This window comes from Epinephelus fuscoguttatus, linkage group LG15 (genome assembly GCF_011397635.1).
Source record: "Epinephelus fuscoguttatus linkage group LG15, E.fuscoguttatus.final_Chr_v1".
NCBI classification, from domain to species: domain Eukaryota; kingdom Metazoa; phylum Chordata; class Actinopteri; order Perciformes; family Serranidae; genus Epinephelus; species Epinephelus fuscoguttatus.
The window spans coordinates 1,243,399-1,263,166 of NC_064766.1; the positions used below are offsets into that span (position 1 = coordinate 1,243,399).

At 40.4% G+C, this 19,768-nt stretch overlaps 1 protein-coding gene across 3 annotated transcripts in view; it reads right to left on the reverse strand.

Annotated features, from left to right (window-relative positions):
* LOC125902800 (junctophilin-1-like) overlaps positions 1-19,768 on the reverse strand; it is a 160,532-nt gene that overhangs the window by 14,760 nt on the left and 126,004 nt on the right. For all 3 annotated transcript variants that reach the window (XM_049599413.1, XM_049599412.1, XM_049599414.1), the window contains exons 4-5: positions 16,583-16,861; positions 12,453-12,871 (exon numbers count right to left, since the gene is read on the reverse strand). In XM_049599413.1, coding sequence (XP_049455370.1) covers positions 12,453-12,871; positions 16,583-16,861 — 698 coding nt within the window. The remainder of the gene's footprint in view (positions 1-12,452; positions 12,872-16,582; positions 16,862-19,768) is intronic.

The window sequence follows — 19,768 nt, forward strand, 5'->3', positions numbered from 1 at the left end:
TTATACTCTGGTAACTGGCACCTTTTTGTTGTTGTTTATGTTGTTCGTTATATGTTTCTCTGTTTTGTGTTTATTGTTTGCTGGCCCTTCCTCACCATACATGTAGGCACATGCACACACACACACACACACACACACACACACAAACCAGCTCGCATATCTAAAACATTCCATTCACTGTAAAATGTGATCACTAAAATTTGTATCCTGGAATGTCCGTGGAATTGGTTCTCGGGCAAAAAAAACCCTCAAATATTTAATCACCTCACAAAATTACAAGCAGACACGTTTACTTCAAGAAACACATCCTTCCGAATCAGATCATATCAAAATAAAATCATCACAATACAGTCATACATTTTCCACCTTTTATAACTCCAGACAAAGAGGGGTATCTATTTTGATTAAAAATAACATTCTATTTATTCACAACTCCACCATCATAGACCCAGAAGGAAGATTCATTATTATTAACATATCAATCAACAACAGCCCAATCACAATAGGTAATGTTTACGGACCAAACACTGACGACCCATCCTTTTTTCATAGTTTTTTCTCCTCCATCTCCGTTAATTCAGACTGCCCGATCATCATAGGAGGTGATTTCAATACAGTCATTAACCCATTAATAGACAGAAGCAACACCTCAAACAATAAACGCACCTGGCAATCAACAGAAACAATAAAACAGTTCATGAGCGATTTTGGTCTTGGCGATAGTTGGCGCTTGCAACATCCATCCAAAAGACAATACTCTTTCCTCTCACGGGTTCACCATACATCCTCACACATTGACTTTTTTCTTACCAGCAATACACTCGTATCCAACATCTCAGAATCAAAGATCCACCCCATAATCGTCAGTGACCGCGCCCCGGTAACACTCACTTGGAATCGAATCAGTAAACATAAAGTTAGGCCTAATACCAGATGGCGCTTCAACACATCCCTCCTCAAAGACCCAGAATTCGATTGTTATATTAGAAAAGAGTGGGCGTCCTTCCTAGAAATAAATGTTTCCCCAAAGTCATCTCCGTCTATAATATGGGAAACAGGTAAACCAGTTCTAAGGGGCATAATAACCTCATTCTCCACCCATGAAAAAAAGAAAGATCAACAAAAAGAAATAGAACTGGAACAAAAAATTAAACATCTTGAGGACATCAATGCAGACAATCCAACAGAAGAAACACAGAATGAATTAAGAAAATACAAATTCCAATTGAACAAAGTCATAAATCAAAAAAAAGCTATTCCTAATTCACAGGCTCCGGCAAGAACAATTTCACCACAGCAATAAATCTAGTAAATATTTAGCTAACCAAATCAAACAAAACAAAGAAAAAACAACAATATCCACCATTAAGGACTCAGCAGGGAAGCCAACACAATTGCTAGAAGAAATTAATAACATATTTAAAGATTTTTATGCTAAATTATATTCATCAGAAAAACACCCAGACCAACAAGACATTGACACTTTTCTTAACAATATTCACCTTCCACAACTTAGCCCTGACCAGATAACTACGCCTGACTCACCAATAACAGATGAAGAACTCTCTGCCTCTCTCAAACTCATGCCAAACAATAAATCACCCAGACCCGACGGCTTCCCTGCTGAGTTCTACAAACACTTCTGGCCCATTCTAGCCCCGCTCTTTAAAAAAGAAATAACTGAAATAAAAACCAATTCCAGAGTACCAGCTAACATGAACACAGCTACAATTTCACTCCTCCTAAAACCAAACAAAGACCCAACAGACCCAGCCAGCTACTGCCCCATCTCACTCCTCAATGTAGATCTGAAAATTATCACCAAGACACTCGCACACAGAATTGAAAAAATTATGCCATCCATAATCCATCCTGATCAGACCGGCTTCATCAAAGGAACTCATCCAGCAACTCATCCAGCAACACATGCAGACTTTTTAATATAATGGACTACTCATCTCAACAACAAGCAAAATCTATCATAATCACATTAGATGCAGAAAAAGCTTTCGACAGAGTTAACTGGTCATTTCTCATTTCCACAATGCAAAAATTTGGCTTTGGGGAATCATTTATTAACTGGGTAAAAATTCTTTACACTGCACCTTCAGCAACAGTTATCACTAATGGACTAACCTCACAACCTTTCACACTGCACAGGGGGACTAGGCAAGGATGCCCACTCTCTCCATCTCTTTTTACTGTATTTACTGAACCTCTAGCTGCAGCCATTCACCAAAACACCCACATTCAAGGAATCCAAACACCAAACCAACATCATAAAATTACTCTTTATGCTGATGACATATTACTCTTTTTAGAAACCCCCCACTTATCACTACAACAAACAATTAAACTCATAGAAAACTTCTCCAGTGTTTCTAACTACTCCATAAACTGGCAAAAATCCTCAATCCTCCCATTACACAGATGGGATGTGGCAGCCCACACCCCACACCCCACACATTCCTATACGCACGGACTACATCACATATCTGGGCATTAACATTTCCCCTAGGCTGTCAGAGCTGTTCAGTCTTAATTACACCCCACTACTCAACACAATAACCGATAAACTTCTTCGCTGGATGAACCTACCACTCTCCATAATAGGCTGAATTGCAAAAGTCAAAATGACAATACTCCCCAGAATAAACTACCTTTTCACTATGATTCCAACCGAACCCACCCACTCCTGGTTCAAATCACTAGACTCAATCATAACAAAATTTTACTGGAAAAACAAAATACCACAAATTAAATTAACAACTCTACAAAAACCCAAAACACAAGGAGGACTCACAGCACCAAATTTTTTTCACTACTACTTAGCAAATCAACTACAATACATATTAAAATGGATTCACCCTCACCAATCAGACAGCGTATGGTTAGATATAGAACAGACAGCTTGTAACATCTCAATTTCAGATTTACCATTTCTCAGTCATTCCATTAAACACCATTCATGTTTCAAATCACTCACAATATCAACAGCTCTGGCAGCCTGGTGGAAATTTCACAAAGTTACTAACTCCACTGTGACACCTTCTAAATTCACCCCTATCTGGAATAACCCCGACTTTATTAGCAATAAAAAAATCACTTTTCTTCCGCACATGGTCAGATAAAGGAATCACACATTTACGTGCTGTAAATGTGTGATTCCTTTGTCTTCAAAACAATAAACTGGTTTCTTTCACCCACCTGGTCCGTGAATTCGGCATCAGGAGCAACCACTTTTTGGAATATCTACAACTCAAATCATCAGTTTAAGCTGCATATAACATCACAACCATCAATCTCGATCTCCCGTCATCAAGCTCAGACTTAATCAATATCTGCTCATCAAAAAGACTCCTTTCTAAAATGTACAATATAATTTTAATATCTTATAAAACTCTAGCCATACCCACTACAAAATGGGAAAATGACCTGTCATTTGCACCTGATGTAGCTTAGTGTAGCTTATTTGCTGCGTTGGAGGCGAGGCTTAGTGAATTAGAAGCGCGGCTCCGCACCATGGAAAACCATTCAGCAGCTGCGGTAGTTAGCCAGTCCCCTGTAGCCAGTGCGGAGCCACATAGCCTAGCCTTAGCCTCTGCTAACTGTCCTCTGGTAACTCCCGTTCAGCCGGGAGGTTGGGTTACGGTTCGCCAGAAGCACAGCTCCAAGCCGAAGCCCACGGCTCACCACCAGCCTGTTCACGTTTCCAACTGCTTTTCCCCACTCAGCGACACACCCGCTGAGGATAAAACTCTGGTTATTGGCAGCTCTATTCTGAGAAACGTGAAGTTAGCAACACCAGCGGCCATAGTCAAATGTATCCGTGGGGCCAGAGCGGGCGACATTGAATCAAATTTAAAGCTGCTGGCTAAAGCTAAACGTAGATTCAGTAAGATTGTTATTCACGTCGGCGGCAATGACACCCGGTTACGCCAATCGGAGGTCACTAAAATTAATATTGCTTCGGTGTGTGAATACGCAAAAACAATGTCGGACTCCGTAGTTTTCTCTGGACCCCTCCCAAATCTGACCAGTGATGACATGTTTAGCCGCATGTCATCATTTAACCGCTGGCTGTCCAGGTGGTGTCCAGCAAACGATGTGGGTTTTGTTAATAATTGGCAAACTTTCTGGGGAAAACCTGGTCTTATTAGGAGAGACGGCATTCATCCCACTTTGGATGGAGCTGCTCTCATTTCTAGGAACCTGGCAAACTTTATTAGTAATTTAAATCCCTGACAACCCAGAGTTGAGACCAGGACTCAGAGTTGCAGTCCTAAACGCCTCTCTGAGCTTCTAGTTCAGTTACCCAGCCATAGTTTTAATAGTTTTATACAAACGGTGTCTGTCCCCCGACCGCCTAAATTATCTAAATCTAAAATTAAACAAAGAGGAGTTGTGCATAACAACCTCATAAAAATTAAAACCTCTTCTGTGACAGAAAGACAAAACAGGAGAATTAAATGCGGACTGTTAAATATCAGGTCTCTATCGTCTAAAGCAGTGTTAGTAAACGAATTAATATCAGATAATCATATTGATTTACTCAGTCTCACTGAAACCTGGCTGTGTCAAGATGAATATGTCAGTCTAAATGAGTCCACTCCTCCCAGTCATAATAATACCCACATTCCTCGAGGCAGCGGCCGAGGAGGGGGAGTTGCAGCCATTTTTAACTCTAGTCTGTTAATCACCCCTAAACCTAAACTAGATTATAATTCATTTGAAAGTTCTTAGTCTTTTACATCCGACCTGGAAAACCTCGCAGCCACTTTTATTTGTTATAGTGTACCGTGCTCCTGGCCCGTATTCTGAATTTTTATCTGAATTCTCAGAGTTTTTATCCAGTTTAGTTCTTAAATCAGATAAAGTTATTATTGTAGGCGATTTTAACATTCATGTCGACGTTGATAATGACTCCTGGCTACCGCGTTTATCTCATTATTAGACTCCATTGGCTTCAGTCAGGGTGTACATGAACCTACTCATTGTTTTAACCATACCCTTGATCTAGTTCTGACGTATGGAATTGAAATTGATAACCTAAAAGTCTTTCCACAGAATCCTCGCTATCGGATCATTATCTGATTACTTTTGATTTCTTTTACTCGATTACACGCCACTCAGCAACAGTTACTATACTAGATGTTTATCAGATAGTGCTGTCGCAAAACTTAAGGAAAAGATTACTGTCGTTAAATTCAGTACCAATACCTTCAGTAACAGAGGTTTCCCGTGCCGACTTTAACCTCTCCCGAATTGATCATTTTGTTGATAGCACCAGGCTCGCTACGAACAACGCCGACTCTGTAGCTCCTCTTAAAAAGAAGTTAAAAAGCAAAGAAAGTTCGCTCCTTGGTATAACTCTCAAACCCGTAAGTTAAAACAAATATCGCGAAAATTTGAAAGGAATTGGCGATTAACCAAACTGGAAGAATCTCATTTAATCTGGACAGACAGTCTCAAAACTTATAAGAGGGGCCTCCGCAATGCCAGAGCAAACTATTACTCAGCTCTAATAGAAGACAATAAGAACAACCCCAGGTTTCTTTTCAGCACTGTAGCCAGGCTGACTGAGAGTCAAAGCTCTATTGAGCCTTGTATTCCCTTAGCCCTTAGCAGTAATGATTTTATGAGCTTTTTTAATGACAAAATTCTAACTATTAGAGGCAAAATTCATGACCTCCTGCCCTCAGATAGTACCTATCTAACCTCAAACACAGCTGTAAAATCTAATATATATTTAGATTGCTTCTCCCCAATTTCTCTTCAAGAATTGACTGCAGTGATTTCTTCATCCAAATCATCAACGTGTCTCTTAGACCCCATCCCAACTAGGCTACTTAAGGAGGTCTTTCCTTTAGTTAACACTCATATATTAGATATGATCAATATATCCTTATTAACAGGCTATGTACCACAGTCTTTTAAGATAGCTGTAATTAAACCTCTACTAAAAAAGCCCTCCCTGGATCCAGAGGTGTTAGCCAACTATAGACCAATATCTAATCTTCCCTTTATGTCAAAGATCCTTGAGAAAGTAGTCGCAGACCAGCTGTGTGATTTTCTCCAGGATAATAAATTATTTGAGGAATTTCAGTCAGGATTTAGAGTGCATCATAGCACTGAGACAGCTCTAGTTAAAATTACAGATGACCTTCTGATTGCTTCAGACAAAGGACTCGTCTCTGTACTTGTTTTTTTAGATCTTAGTGCGGCGTTTGACACAATTGACCATCAAATTCTGCTGCAGAGACTGGATCACTTAATTGGCTTAAAAGGTTCAGCACTAAGCTGGTTTAAATCTTATTTATCTGATCGTTTTCAATTTGTTGACGTTCACAATGAACCATCCTTACGTACCAAAGTTTGTTTTGGAGTTCCGCAAGGTTCTGTGCTCGGACCAATCCTGTTTACTCTATATATGCTTCCTTTAGGTAACATCATTAGAAATCACTCTATAAATTTCCATTGTTATGCGGATGATACTCAGTTGTATTTATCAATGAAGCCAGAAGAAAGCAATCAATTAACTAAACTCCATAATTGCCTTAAAGACATAAAAACTTGGATGAGCACCAATTTCCTGATGTTAAATTCAGACAAAACTGAAGTTATTGTTCTTGGCCCCAAACAACTCAGAGACTCTTTATCTGATGACATAGTTTCTCTAGATGGCATTGCTCTGGCCCCTGCCACTACCGTAAGAAACCTCGGAGTAACATTTGATCAAGATTTGTCTTTTAATTCTCATTTAAAGCAAACCTCACGGACTGCATTTTTTCATCTGCGTAATATTGCTAAAATTAGGCCTATCCTGACCCGAAAAGATGCAGAAAAATTGGTCCACGCTTTTGTTACCTCAAGGCTGGATTATTGTAACTCTCTATTATCAGGTAGCTCTAGTAAGTCCTTAAAAACTCTCCAGCTAATTCAGAATGCAGCAGCACGTATACTAACAGGAACTAAGAAACGCGATCATATCTCTCCTGTTTTAGCTTCTCTGCACTGGCTCCCTGTAAAATCCAGAATTGAATTTAAAATCCTACTGTTAACTTATAAAGCTCTAAATGGTCAAGCTCCATCATATCTTAGAGAGCTCATAGTGCCATATTATCCCACCAGAACACTGCGCTCTGAGAACACAGGGTTACTCGTGGTCGCCAAAGTCTCCAAAAGTAGATCAGGAGCCAGAGCCTTTAGCTATCAGGCTCCTCTCCTGTGGAATCATCTTCCTGTTACGGTCCGGGAGGCAGACACATTTAAGACTAGACTTAAGACTTTCCTCTTTGATAAAGCTTATAGTTAGGGCTGGCTCAGGCTTGTCCTGTACCAGCCCTTAGTTAGGCTGACTTAGGCCTAGTCTGCCGGAGGACCCCCCTATAATACACCGGGCCCCTTCTCTCCTTCTCTCTCTCTCTCTCTCTCTTGTATCCTATTACTGCATCTAGCTAACCCGGCCATTCTGGATGTCACTAACTCGGCTTCTTCTCCGGAGCCTTTGTGCTCCACTGTCTCTCAGATTAACTCATATCACAGCGGTGCCTGGACAGCGTGACGTGTGTGGTTGTGCTGCTGCCGTGGTCCCGCCAGATGCCTCCTGCTGCTGCTGCCATCATTAGTCATTAGTCATACTTCTTCTGTTATTATACACATATGATTATTGTCACACATGTATACTGCCAGGTATTAATGCATACTTTCAACATATTGTACCGCAGTAACCAGAACTATAACTATAATATTATTACTTCCATTAATGTTGTTGTAAGATACTGTCATTACATGCATCTCTCTCTCTCACTCTCTCTCTCTCTCTCTCTCTCTCTCTCTCTCTCTCTCTCTCCCTGTGTCATATGGATTACTGTTAATTTATCATGTTGATCTGTTCTGTACGACATCTATTGCACGTCTGTCCGTCCTGGAAGAGGGATCCCTCCTCAGTTGCTCTTCCTGAGGTTTCTACCGTTTTTTTTCCCCCGTTAAAGGGGTTTTTTGGGGGAGTTTTTCCTTATCCGCTGTGAGGGTCTTAAGGACAGAGGGATGTCGTATGCTGTAAAGCCCTGTGAGGCAAATTGTGATTTGTGATATTGGGCTTTATAAATAAAATTGATTGATTGATTGATTGATGCCGAATTCTGGAACCAAATCAATCAACGATATATATCTCATGACAAAAAATGCAAATCTACAACTCATACAATACAAGATACTCCACAGAACTCACTACACTGGGCAGAGAATGTTTAAGATGGGAATCACATCACAAACCACATCAGAAATTTGCACTAACTGTACTCAAAACAACCCTGACACCTACATCCATGCAATATGGCAACAGTTTTGGAAGAAGGTCACAAACTCACTCTCTGCTCTCAAGGGCTGCCACATCCCTTTATCCCCCTCACTCTGTTTACTCAGCGACACATCAGTCCCAAACCTAAACACACCAGACCAAATCAAACTACTCCTTGTAGCCTTAACTATCGCCAAGAAAACTATCCTCATAAACTGGAAATCCAAAAACAACACAAACATCACACAATGGAAAAATTTACTTATTGATCATATATCCATGGAAAACTTATCCACTCCCACCCACCACCCTGCAATAGTACCTCTCTCCATCTGGTCACCACTCATAAACTTTTTACAATCTTAATTAAATTCAGTCATGTACCTCATCAACATCCTTTTTGCCTGGGAACCAATCACAACAATAGATCATAATATTACTATTAATACAAATAGGTAGTACCTTATTGTTATTGTTGTTATTATTATTATTATTGACACAACATTATTATTGTTATTATTATTATTGTGATGAATATTATTATTATTATCAATCAATCAATCAATCAATCAATCAATTTTATTTATAAAGCCCAATATCACAAATCACAATTTGCCTCACAGGGCTTTACAGTATACGACATCCCTCTGTCCTTAAGACCCTCACAGCGGATAAGGAAAAACTCCCCAAAAAAACCCCTTTAACGGGGAAAAAAAAACCGGTAGAAACCTCAGGAAGAGCAACTGAGGAGGGATCCCTCTTCCAGGACGGACAGACGTGCAATAGATGTCGTACAGAACAGATCAACATGATAAATTAACAGTAATCCATATGACACAGAGAGAGAGAGAGAGAGAGAGAGAGAGAGAGAGAGAGAGAGAGAGAGAGAGATGCAGGTAATGACAGTATCTTACAAGAGAGAGATGCAGGTAATGACAGTATCTTACAACAACATTAATGAAAGTAATAATATTATAGTTATAGTTCTGGTTACTGCGGTACAATATGTTGAAAGTATGTATTAATACCTGGCAGTATACATGTGTGACAATAATCATATGTGTATAATAACAGAAGAAGTATGACTAATGACTAATGATGGCAGCAGCAGCAGGAGGCATCTGGCGGGACCACGGCAGCAGCACAACCACACACGTCACGCTGTCCAGGCACCGCTGTGATATGAGTTAATCTGAGAGACAGGGGAGCACAAAGGCTCCGGAGAAGAAGCCGGGTTAGTGACATCCAGAATGGCCGGGTTAGCAAGATGCAGTAATAGAATACGAGAGAGAGAGAGAGAGAGAGAGAGAGAAGGAGAGAAGGGGCCCGGTGTATTATAGAGGGGTCCTCCGGAAGACTAGGCCTAAGTCAGCCTAACTAAGGGCTGGTACAGGACAAGCCTGAGCCAGCCCTAACTATAAGCTTTATCAAAGAGGAAAGTCTTAAGTCTAGTCTTAAATGTGGAGATGGTGTCTGCCTCCCGGACCGTAACAGTACTATTTATTATTGCCACTTTCCGTTAGACATAGGCTCTGCCTCGGGCCCCTGCTTGTTGGACCACAGCCTGTGGTCTCCTCGCTCCTCCTGGCCTCTACCCTTCCCTGATTTTCTGCCCAGGACTGTTCCCACGTGGCGCATCACCTTTTTTTATTGCACTATTCACCAGTTTAGGAAAAGGAAGGGGGAAACATAAAACAATCAATCAAATCACAGCTCATGACACTCCCCCACCTTGTTTTTTTAATGCATCACATACACTCTGATTTTAATGCATTACATGTATTAGAAAACACACACACACCTTATTTATTTAAAAAAAAAATATATATATATATATGTATATGTATATATATATATATATATATATATATATATATATATGTATAATAATGTGTGTGTGTGTATATATATATATATATATATATATATATATATATCTGGAAAAGGGAAAAACAAAAAAGAGAAAAAAGGAAGGGGAGAGGAAAGGAAAAAAAAATGTTAATAATAATAATAATAATAATAATTTAAAAAAAAAATCTCAATTTCATATGAGATTTGCACCTCTGACCCCCTCCACCTCCATCCGCCCTCCATATTGTTGTTATTGTTATTCATTACTGTTACTGTTGTCATTATTATTATTATCACAAAAACTGTAAGTTGGCATTTCTATTTATTTCTTTATTTTATTATTTTTTTGTTTGATTGTTTGTTTATTCATTTCTATTCTTGTCATTGTTTTTTCCTTTTGCCTGTCTGTTAACTGTAGTGTTTATTATATTATTGTTACTATTATTATTATTATTATTATTATTATCACTGTTATTATTATCAAGCTTTATAACTGTCATTATTGTCATAACTATCATAATTATCTTTATAACAATGCAACTGTTAATACTGTTAGTTGTACTCTCAAGTGATACACACATGCACATACACACATACACGCACACACACACGCGCATAAAACCACAAATATCGTTGTTTGTGCAATACAGTGACATGGACAGACAAACAAAGTGAGAACAACAATTTAAAAAAAAAAGAAAAGAAATGTCAGTATAGCACTAATGGTGTATCTTCCTAAATGCTATGCTATTTTTTTTTTTTATTTATCTTTTTTTTTTTTTTTTTTTTACAAAAGAATGCTTAGGGACAAGAAGCATCATTATATCTGCTTATTTCTATATAGAAACAATACATGTTTGTGTTTTTTCTTGGTATAACCATACTCTGAAGAAGACCAATAAAGGCCTGCATTTCAATTTACAGAGAATGGTTTAAATTAAAATTATTTTCCCAAATCCGCCCTACTCACGAGAGAGCTCTCTTTTCTGTACCTCATCCAAATCCCACAAAACCATGAGAGCGCTGCCAAATTTGTGTCCATATACAATCACACATATACTGTACAAGGCACTTCTGGTAAGGTTAGGAAATCTACTTTCAGTGTGATTCAACTGGGAGAGCTTGGCAATCACATGCCCTGGGGAGCCCAGAGTATCGATGCTCTAATGTTAATTGGAAATGACACCAGGGATCTCATCCATCCCATCCATACTAAAAATGTATGTATGGACAATGCCAAAAATGGTGTGCACCAAAAAATATTTGACGATTTCTACAATTAGGCTTCCACCTCATCATCTTCATTGCCAGTTTCCCATCTCCAAAATGTCTGTAAGTGTCATGGCACACATTCTGTGACCTCAATTTCATTTGTTTTTAGCACCACCTTGCGGCAGTTTGTGGTATATAACTTTATTGATAGTCAGGAAGTGCAGTAGTTGTTCATGCCTGCGGTCAGCTTGCAGCTCCAGCTACCAGATAGTTTCCTCCCTCTGTTGTGCCTTGGAAAGGGATCGCTTGTGAGTTGAATTGATGTTTATAGTTGAGTATAAATGCAGTATGATATGTTTCATTTAAATATTTAGTAATTTACGTGTGAATATTGTCAATGCTAACCACTGTGGCTGTGAATGATGGATGTTTGGCTTCCTGCTGCAAGTATGCTAGTACTGTTTTTATTTAAACCTTAAGTTGGTGAATGTTATTTACATTATTTACAAGTTATGTACAGCTATTTACATATCTGAAGGCGGTATTTTTATGTTATAATTTTGTAGCTGTCATTATTATGTCTGTGGCTGTATAATGTTATTTGAATAGCTTTCAGTAATTGGTGTTATCTTTCTGTGCTGTTTCAGTTTTACAAAATTGTCATGAGAATGAAGACAACAGTAAAGAATATTCAACTTTACTCCAGCTTCTGACTTTCTCTTGAAGCCTGTTAGCTATCTGTCAATTTGTGTACAGATACACACAGAGGACAGAATAGTAAACATAAATCAAAGTTTCTCCCATCAAGTCCATTTTTGTAGATCACAACTTTTGCGTGGGATGTGGCATTGTTTTGTGCATATGCAATGTTTACAAATAAGACCCCTAGTATGTATTGCACATTCAGGCAAAGAAAAGTGAAGTCACAGCCCTCTCTTCCTTCAAAGGAACAAGCTGGAGACTGCTGGCTTTAATATGACCAGGATTGTGGCATTGTTTGATTCACACTGGGGCCTAGCAAACCGCACAAAAACTCAAAACTGCAAGGATCCAAATCAAACATGAATGGTAATTTAATCTAACTCACTGATTCCTCTTCTACAATTTCTGGGGGTATTTCCACACTAGCTTTCTTGGTTTCTGCGAGGCTCTTTGGTTTGGTTGATTCCTGTTTTTTTGGCTTGAGAGGTTCTGGTGGTTTGGTGCTCTCTGGTGAAGAGTTGGGGGCTGGCAGGGATTTTAAAGCTGGTGCCCAAATCTGTTTGGCAGGTGGCGGCAAGCGTGCAAGACTTGATGGGTGAAGGTCATCCTCCACACTACTTGGTTCCTCTGGAGGCGGAATCTTGACATCTGCCTTGACATAGTAACCGTGGTACTGGGAGTGAATCTGCCCATTGCTGGGGTAACTGCTGAGTGTTGTGGTAACAGCTGGTTTGACAGCTGGAAGAGCCTCCTGTTGCCTCACTTCCTGTCTGAGAGAAAGTTTTGATGCTGCCTTTGTTATGCCTGCCAAGTGAAAGAAAGGAAAAAAGAGACATAATTAAAGGACAGACACATATGGTGGTTGTGGGCAGCTGTGACTCAGGAGGCAGGGTGAACTGTTTAATAATCACAGAGTTTGTCGTTTGATCTTCCCTATCTTGTCTGCATTTTGAAGCACCCTTAGGCAAGACAGTGAGCCCCAAATTACTCCCGATAGTCTGCCCAGTACGTCAGTGCTGCATCGGTGAGTGTGCATGTGTAAAATACAGAGCCCCTCTGGGGTCACCTGGTAGAAAAAAAAACACTTGATGTGTAAATCCAAGCCAATGTTTTGTAATTTGTTTTCCCAGATCCATCATCTGTGCCACTGGCTTTGTAATTTGCCCCTTTGGATTCATAATTTGATTCCGTTGGATTATCATATCACATGCGAACAGTCTTGTAATTTGCCCCAACGGATTTTAACAATCCGTGCGAATAGTTTTGTTATTTGTTCCTTTGAAATCACAAACAGTGCTAACAGTTTTGTAATTTGCCCCTTCAGGTTCTATTCAATTCAGTTTTGTTTATAAAGGCTAATATTACTAATATCACATCAACTTCCAAAAGTCATACCCATGAGGACCTCTTTACTAACATTCACGGCCTATTACTTCATGTCACTAACCTGACTTCTTCTCCGGAGCCTTTGTGATCCACTGTCTGGCAGGTTACCTCGTATCGCAGCTGTGTCTGGATTGTGTGACTTGGTTGTTGTGGTCCTGCCTGATGCCTCCTACTGCTGCTGTTATAATTAGTCATACCTCTGACATATTGTACCACATTAGCCGTAATTATTATTATAATATCATTACTTAAATTAATGTTGTAAGCTGTCATTACCGTCTGTCCCCCATCTCTCTCGGTCTCTGTCTCTGTCTCTCTTTCTGTATCATTTTGTCATACGGATTACTGTTAATTTATAATGTTGATCTGTTCTTTATGACATCTATTGTACGTCTGTCCGTCCTGGAAGAGGGATCCCTCCTCAGTTGCTCTTCCTGAGGTTTCTACAATTTTTTTCCCCATTAAAGTTTTTTTTGGGGGGGAGTTTTTCCTTATCTGCTGTGAGGGTCCAAAGGACAGAGGGATGTTGTATGCTGTAAAAACCTCTGAGGCAAACTGTGTTTGTGATATTGGGCTGTATAAATAAAATTGAACTGAATTGAATTGAATGTGTTTTCACAAGTTATACTGTCAAAATAAGATAAATAAAAGCTTAAATCCCTAGAGAGCTACATCAGTATGATGCTAAATGATAGCAGTTTGCGCTCATCTACAGTGCCAGTTCACTGCTATGTAAAGAAAACAAAATCTGAGACATGGATTGTGAATCTGAGGGAACATATAACAAAACCATTCCCACAAGTTTTTTTCCTCAACCATGTGACCCAAGAGGGATAAATAAGAGACAAAAAATGTAAGCACTTTGGATTAAAGTCCATAGAAGAGAATAGAAAAAACCTTTTACTTAATTTTTGCAGGCAAAAGCAGAAGTTTGTCCTTGGTTTATGCTAAATCAACTATTAAAAGGGGGGTAGGCCTACATTTAAACACATATCACATCCATAAAGGACACTTAGATAAAAACACAATACACAACAAAAGCCAAATTAAAAGGGGCACCAGGTTCTAAATGTTGTGGACAAGAAACATACATTTGACACACTAAGACATTAAATTTACAGTCTTTGCACAATTGCAAGCCAAAGGTCGCTGGTAGCTTTGTGCCCTGTTATTGCTGATCCTCAGTTAATAACCAACTGCAACAAAGGAACACAAGCTTATAATATGTATGTGTTTCAATTTCTAATGCAAACTAGAGCAACAGGGGAAAAAAAGCAGCAGCCAGATCTTTCTTAATAATGTCCACACTAACAGAGTGACAGTGAGTAAACTTTAGCCTGGTTCCAGACCATAGACCCCGCCCACTCAACTGAGTAGGCTTGCATCTCTGGTCTGGCATACTTTAATGAATTTGCGATTTATCTCGTCCAAACGATGGACGGACCAATGAACGCCGGGGGTCTAGCGATTAGCCAATCAGCGCCACGCTGATGTCAAGCTGTACGCCGGTGGGTAACTGGTGAGGATAGCAACAATGGCGACCGCTACAGATCCTACAGACCACATTAACGATGCTATGGAGGTATTTCGCCACTACTCGCGTTAATGGAGGACCAAATTAAGGAAGCTGCTAAACTGGATTTAACGGTGATGCAGCTGGGCGTGCACGACGACGGAGACATTTTAAACGGGCAATGCTGGCTTGTTTTCGGCACCCCCGAGGCATGGATACTAATGACGTCAGATTCTGGGTGAGTCATTGATCTCTACTGATTGGTTAGGGAAAAATCACATTCCCTCCCCCTTGTAAATCGCCTTCAGTGGAAGCCATGTCAGACTGAAAGTTCTGGGAGCTTCAGTCTGACACTCAGGCTAAGTAAACTTACTTAACTGATATTGATGACCATTGGTGACTCTTCTGCACTTTTGTACTCAAGATGCCTGGTTTCTGAGTCTGTTACTTAACACTGTTGGGTGCTGTGTTGCTGCAGTAATCACAGTTGACTATATCTGCTGCTCACCAGGTTGCAACTAAAATTGTTGCTATTCACTGCAGTTGTGGACTTGTTGCTGTTACCTTGTGTCTACACATTCTGTGCGGTGAAAGCAGCACATCAGCAGCACAGACGCTGCTTTTGTTCTCCATAAGTGTCAACACAGTATTCCTTCAGCCACAGTACTGCTGTGTGGTCAGTTGCATTTTTGCATTTTGGCAGCATTCAGCGCCCAATACCAGAATGGAGGATTATGGGGGCATATTCAAAACAAAACAGAACAGAACAGAGCAGAGCAGAGCAGAGCAGTGCAGAGCAGTGCAGAGCAGAGCAGAGCAGAGCAGAGCAGAGCAGAACAGAACAGAACAAAAAACCAACAAAGAAACACCTTAGATTTTGAGAACAAAATCATAATATTGTGAGAATAAAGTTGTAAATTTACCAGAAAATGGTTTTTGGGGATTGGGAGATATATATATATATATGTATATATATGTGTGTATATGTATATATACAGTAGTGCTGCACAGTATACCCGTACTAAAATAGTACCGCGGTACTAGAGTATTCCAAACGGTACTATACATTGCATTTGGAAAATACCAGTACTTTTTAAATTGATTCAATTCATTAATTTATTTAATTCATTTATGCACACAAACGCCTTCCTTGTTCCTACTGGAGCACAGATTGCACAAGTGGTGTGTATGACAACACCTGTATCAACATTCGCAGCTGGCACACGTGAAAAAAGGCAAGAGAAAGTCTGCCTCGCAAAGGGAGACATCACGAGACAACACCAACTTGGTGAAACATTTGAGTTACCAAACCGTGACGTCCGTACCGAGGTACTTACCGAACCATTATTTTTTTTGGTACCGTTACACCCTTACTATTTATTGTTCTAAAGGTTTGTATCCAAAAGGACTTTTCCTTAGGAAAAAGTACCAAAAAGTATCGAAATTCATATTGGTATTGGTACCGAAACAAAGATTTTGGTATCGTGACAACACTAATATACAGTATACACATATATATATATATATATAGATAGATAGATAGATAGATAGATAGATCAATCTTTTTCACATCAATTGTCAATTAAAATCAATTAAAAATCATTCCAGTCATTTACCTGCTGTCAAAGAATCAGCTGTTTGGGTTTTGTTCTCTGTCCCAGTAGGCTTTGCTGGAGCAATGCTGGCAGAAGTTTTACTGCTGAAAAATGACTTTTTCATAACAGTGGGTGAAGGACTGGGGCTGGGACCTGGGCTCTGAGATGGAGACTGGTTGGGTGTTGTGCCTTTCCGGTAAAAATGAGGACTCCCTGATGGTGATTTCTCCTGTTTCTCCTCCTCAGCACCCTCCTTCACATCTACTGGCTCAGTATACTTCTGCCGTATGTAGTCAGGACCTGAAATACCAACAAAAAACAAAAACAAACAAACAAAAAAAAACATAAATAAAAATGCTTTATGAGCAAAGAAAAATGACTAATGCATGTTATATTTAATGGGAAAATTAAAACTTTTGCTACTGTCATGGTCCATCATGTGTGTCACTTATGATAACACTGTGCTCATCAAAGTCACTGCCGAGATCTGAGAGCTAAGCAATATTTTTACATAGTCAGTAAATCAAGATGTCCGTGCTGTCAAGTGATGACAGGTTATAAACAAAGTAACAGTTTATCCAGATTATCCAAACCCCTTTATTTGGACGTTAAACTGAAATGTCAGTAATTATCCCTGATTATACATGAAATTGTGTGCACACAACTGTGGTAAGTACAGTTGGTCACAGCAGAATCAGTGAGTATCACCTGCATTTTCTCTTTCAAATAAGTTTGGTTGAATTGGAGGATTGCTAATGTTTCTTTACCTGCTGGACCTACATTGTATTGGGTTGATGACCAAAACTATGGAAAGAAGACCCATGTGGTTAAACACTGCACATTGACTGTTCAAGTTGAAACTAGAGGAAAGAAAAAAGCTCTTAAGCTTGTATTAACCACAGACCTTATTTCTGATATTGAAGCAAAAACTAACTCACTTCAAGACCAGGGAACCAGGGATGATAAAATAGTAACCCATTTTTGGGTTTTAGGACTCATTCCTGAAGGGCTGCAGCAGTTGGATCATTTCATGGAAACTGTTCAGATTGGACCTTGGAATTTTAAGGCTTTTGATCCTAAACAAATGTAGATGCATTGTATTTCAATTTGTATTTCATAGCGTGAATTATATGTTAGACGTGCAATAGGGGGACACTAGTGAGCAGGATAGTAAGGTGTCTTTTTTAGAGCTCTTACAGGATCAGCAATGTTTTCAGAATAAAACAGCCATTTCTACAGGAAGACCTACTTGAAACTTAATTTAGACCAAGAGCTACACGGGTAATTACACAAACTACAGGTAACTTGGACAAGCCCTTGCTGACACGTGCGGATATTGAAAGCATGTCTACTGAAGAAATTAAGACAGACCTTTTATCATCCTTAAGGGGAGATATTTTCAAGATTATAAGGGAAGAAATTAAAAGGGCACTGGCGGAGGACTTAAGCAACCCAAAAGCTACAAGAAGTGCAGTGCAAAATTGCAAATAACCTGACTGCAACCTGATCAGATATTGATCACATGAATGCGGACATACAAGATACGAAGGATAGCCTATCGCCACAGTCAGATGAGGTTGCTTCATTACAAGCCACCATAACCAATCTATAGAGTGACGGGTGGGAACTTTTAAAGACCACTATGAAGACATGGAGAGCAGAATGAGACAAGGCAACATTCGGATAGTTGGCATTGATGAGGCTCCAGCTCACCTGAGGCCATGGCGATGGAGGAGATCGGTGAGGTATGAGGGTGCAAGGTTGTTTAGGGCTTTGTAGGTGGTGAGGAGGATCTTGAGGTTGATGCGTTGTTTTATGGGAAGCCAGTGAAGCTGACGGAGGATGGGAGTGATGTGTTCTCTGGAGGGGGAGCGACTGAGCAGTCGGGCAGCCGAGTTTTGAACATATTGCAGTTTTTGGAGAACAGTGGTGGGGAGGCCATACAGGATGCTATTACAGTAGTCGAGTCAGGAGGTGATGAAGGCGTGGATGAGTGTTTTGGCGGCTGAGGAGGAGAGAGTGGGGCGAAGGCGTACAATGTTGCGGAGGTGGAAGAAAGATGTTTTGGTGATGTGGCTGATGTGTGACTTGAAGGAGAGTGTGGGGTCCATGATGATGCCAAGGTTTCTGTCCAGGGGGGAGGGAGTGACAGAGTGACCATCGATGCAGAGTGAGAAGTCCTGGGAGGTGGGGAGGATGGGTTTTGGGCCAGAGATAATAATTTCCGTTTTATTGCTGTTGAGTTTTAGGAAGTTGTGGTTCATCCAGGTTTTGATGTCGGTGAGACAGTCGGTGAGGGTAGAGAGAATGGCAGGAGTAATGGCTGTGGTGGTGATGTAAAGCTGGGTATCATCGGCATAACAGTGAAAGTGAAGACCATGGCGGCGGATGATGTGACCTAGTGGGAGCATGTAGAGAATGAAGAGAATCGGGCCAAGCACTGAGCCTTGAGGAACTCCATGTGAGACAGGGGTGGTGTGGGATTTGTGGTTGTTGATGGAGATGTAGTGGAATCTTTCGGACAGGTAGGAGGTGAACCAGGAGAGGGCGGAGTCAATGAGGAGGAGAATGGTGAGGGAGCCGGAGTCAGAGGAGAGTAAAATGTTGTCTGTAACTTTGAGTAGTGCTGTTTCAGTGCTGTGGTGAGTTCAGAAGCCGGATTGGAATGTTTCATACAGGTTATTGGAGAGGAGGTATTGTGTCGCGACGGCTCTTTCCAGTAGTTCTGAGAGGAATGGGAGGTTGGAAATGGGTCTGAAGTTGTTGGGGTCGTCGGGGTCAAGGCCAGGTTTTTTAAGGAGGGGGGTGATGGCAGCGAGCTTAAGAGGTGGGGGAATGATGCCAAAGGTAAGGGAGGAGTTGATGGTGTCCGTGATAAGTGGGGCGAGAGAGGTGAAACAGGCTTTGACGAGGTCAGAGGGTATGGGGTCCAGGGGGGAGGTGGATGATTTCATGGTGGAGAGTATTTTGGAGATGTCCGCTGTGGCTATGGGTGAGAAGAGGGAAAGCCAGTGGTTAGGGGATGAAGGAAGTGGAGGTTCCTGGTCGGGGGTGGTGGCAGAGGAGGTGGCAAGCTGGTTGTGGATGTTTTCTATCTTGGAGTGGAAAAAAGATAGGAAGTTGTTGCATTTCTCCGGGGTGAATGAAGATGATATGTTGTCCTGGGGTTTGAGGAGTTTATTTATGGTGGAAAACAGAGTGTGTGGG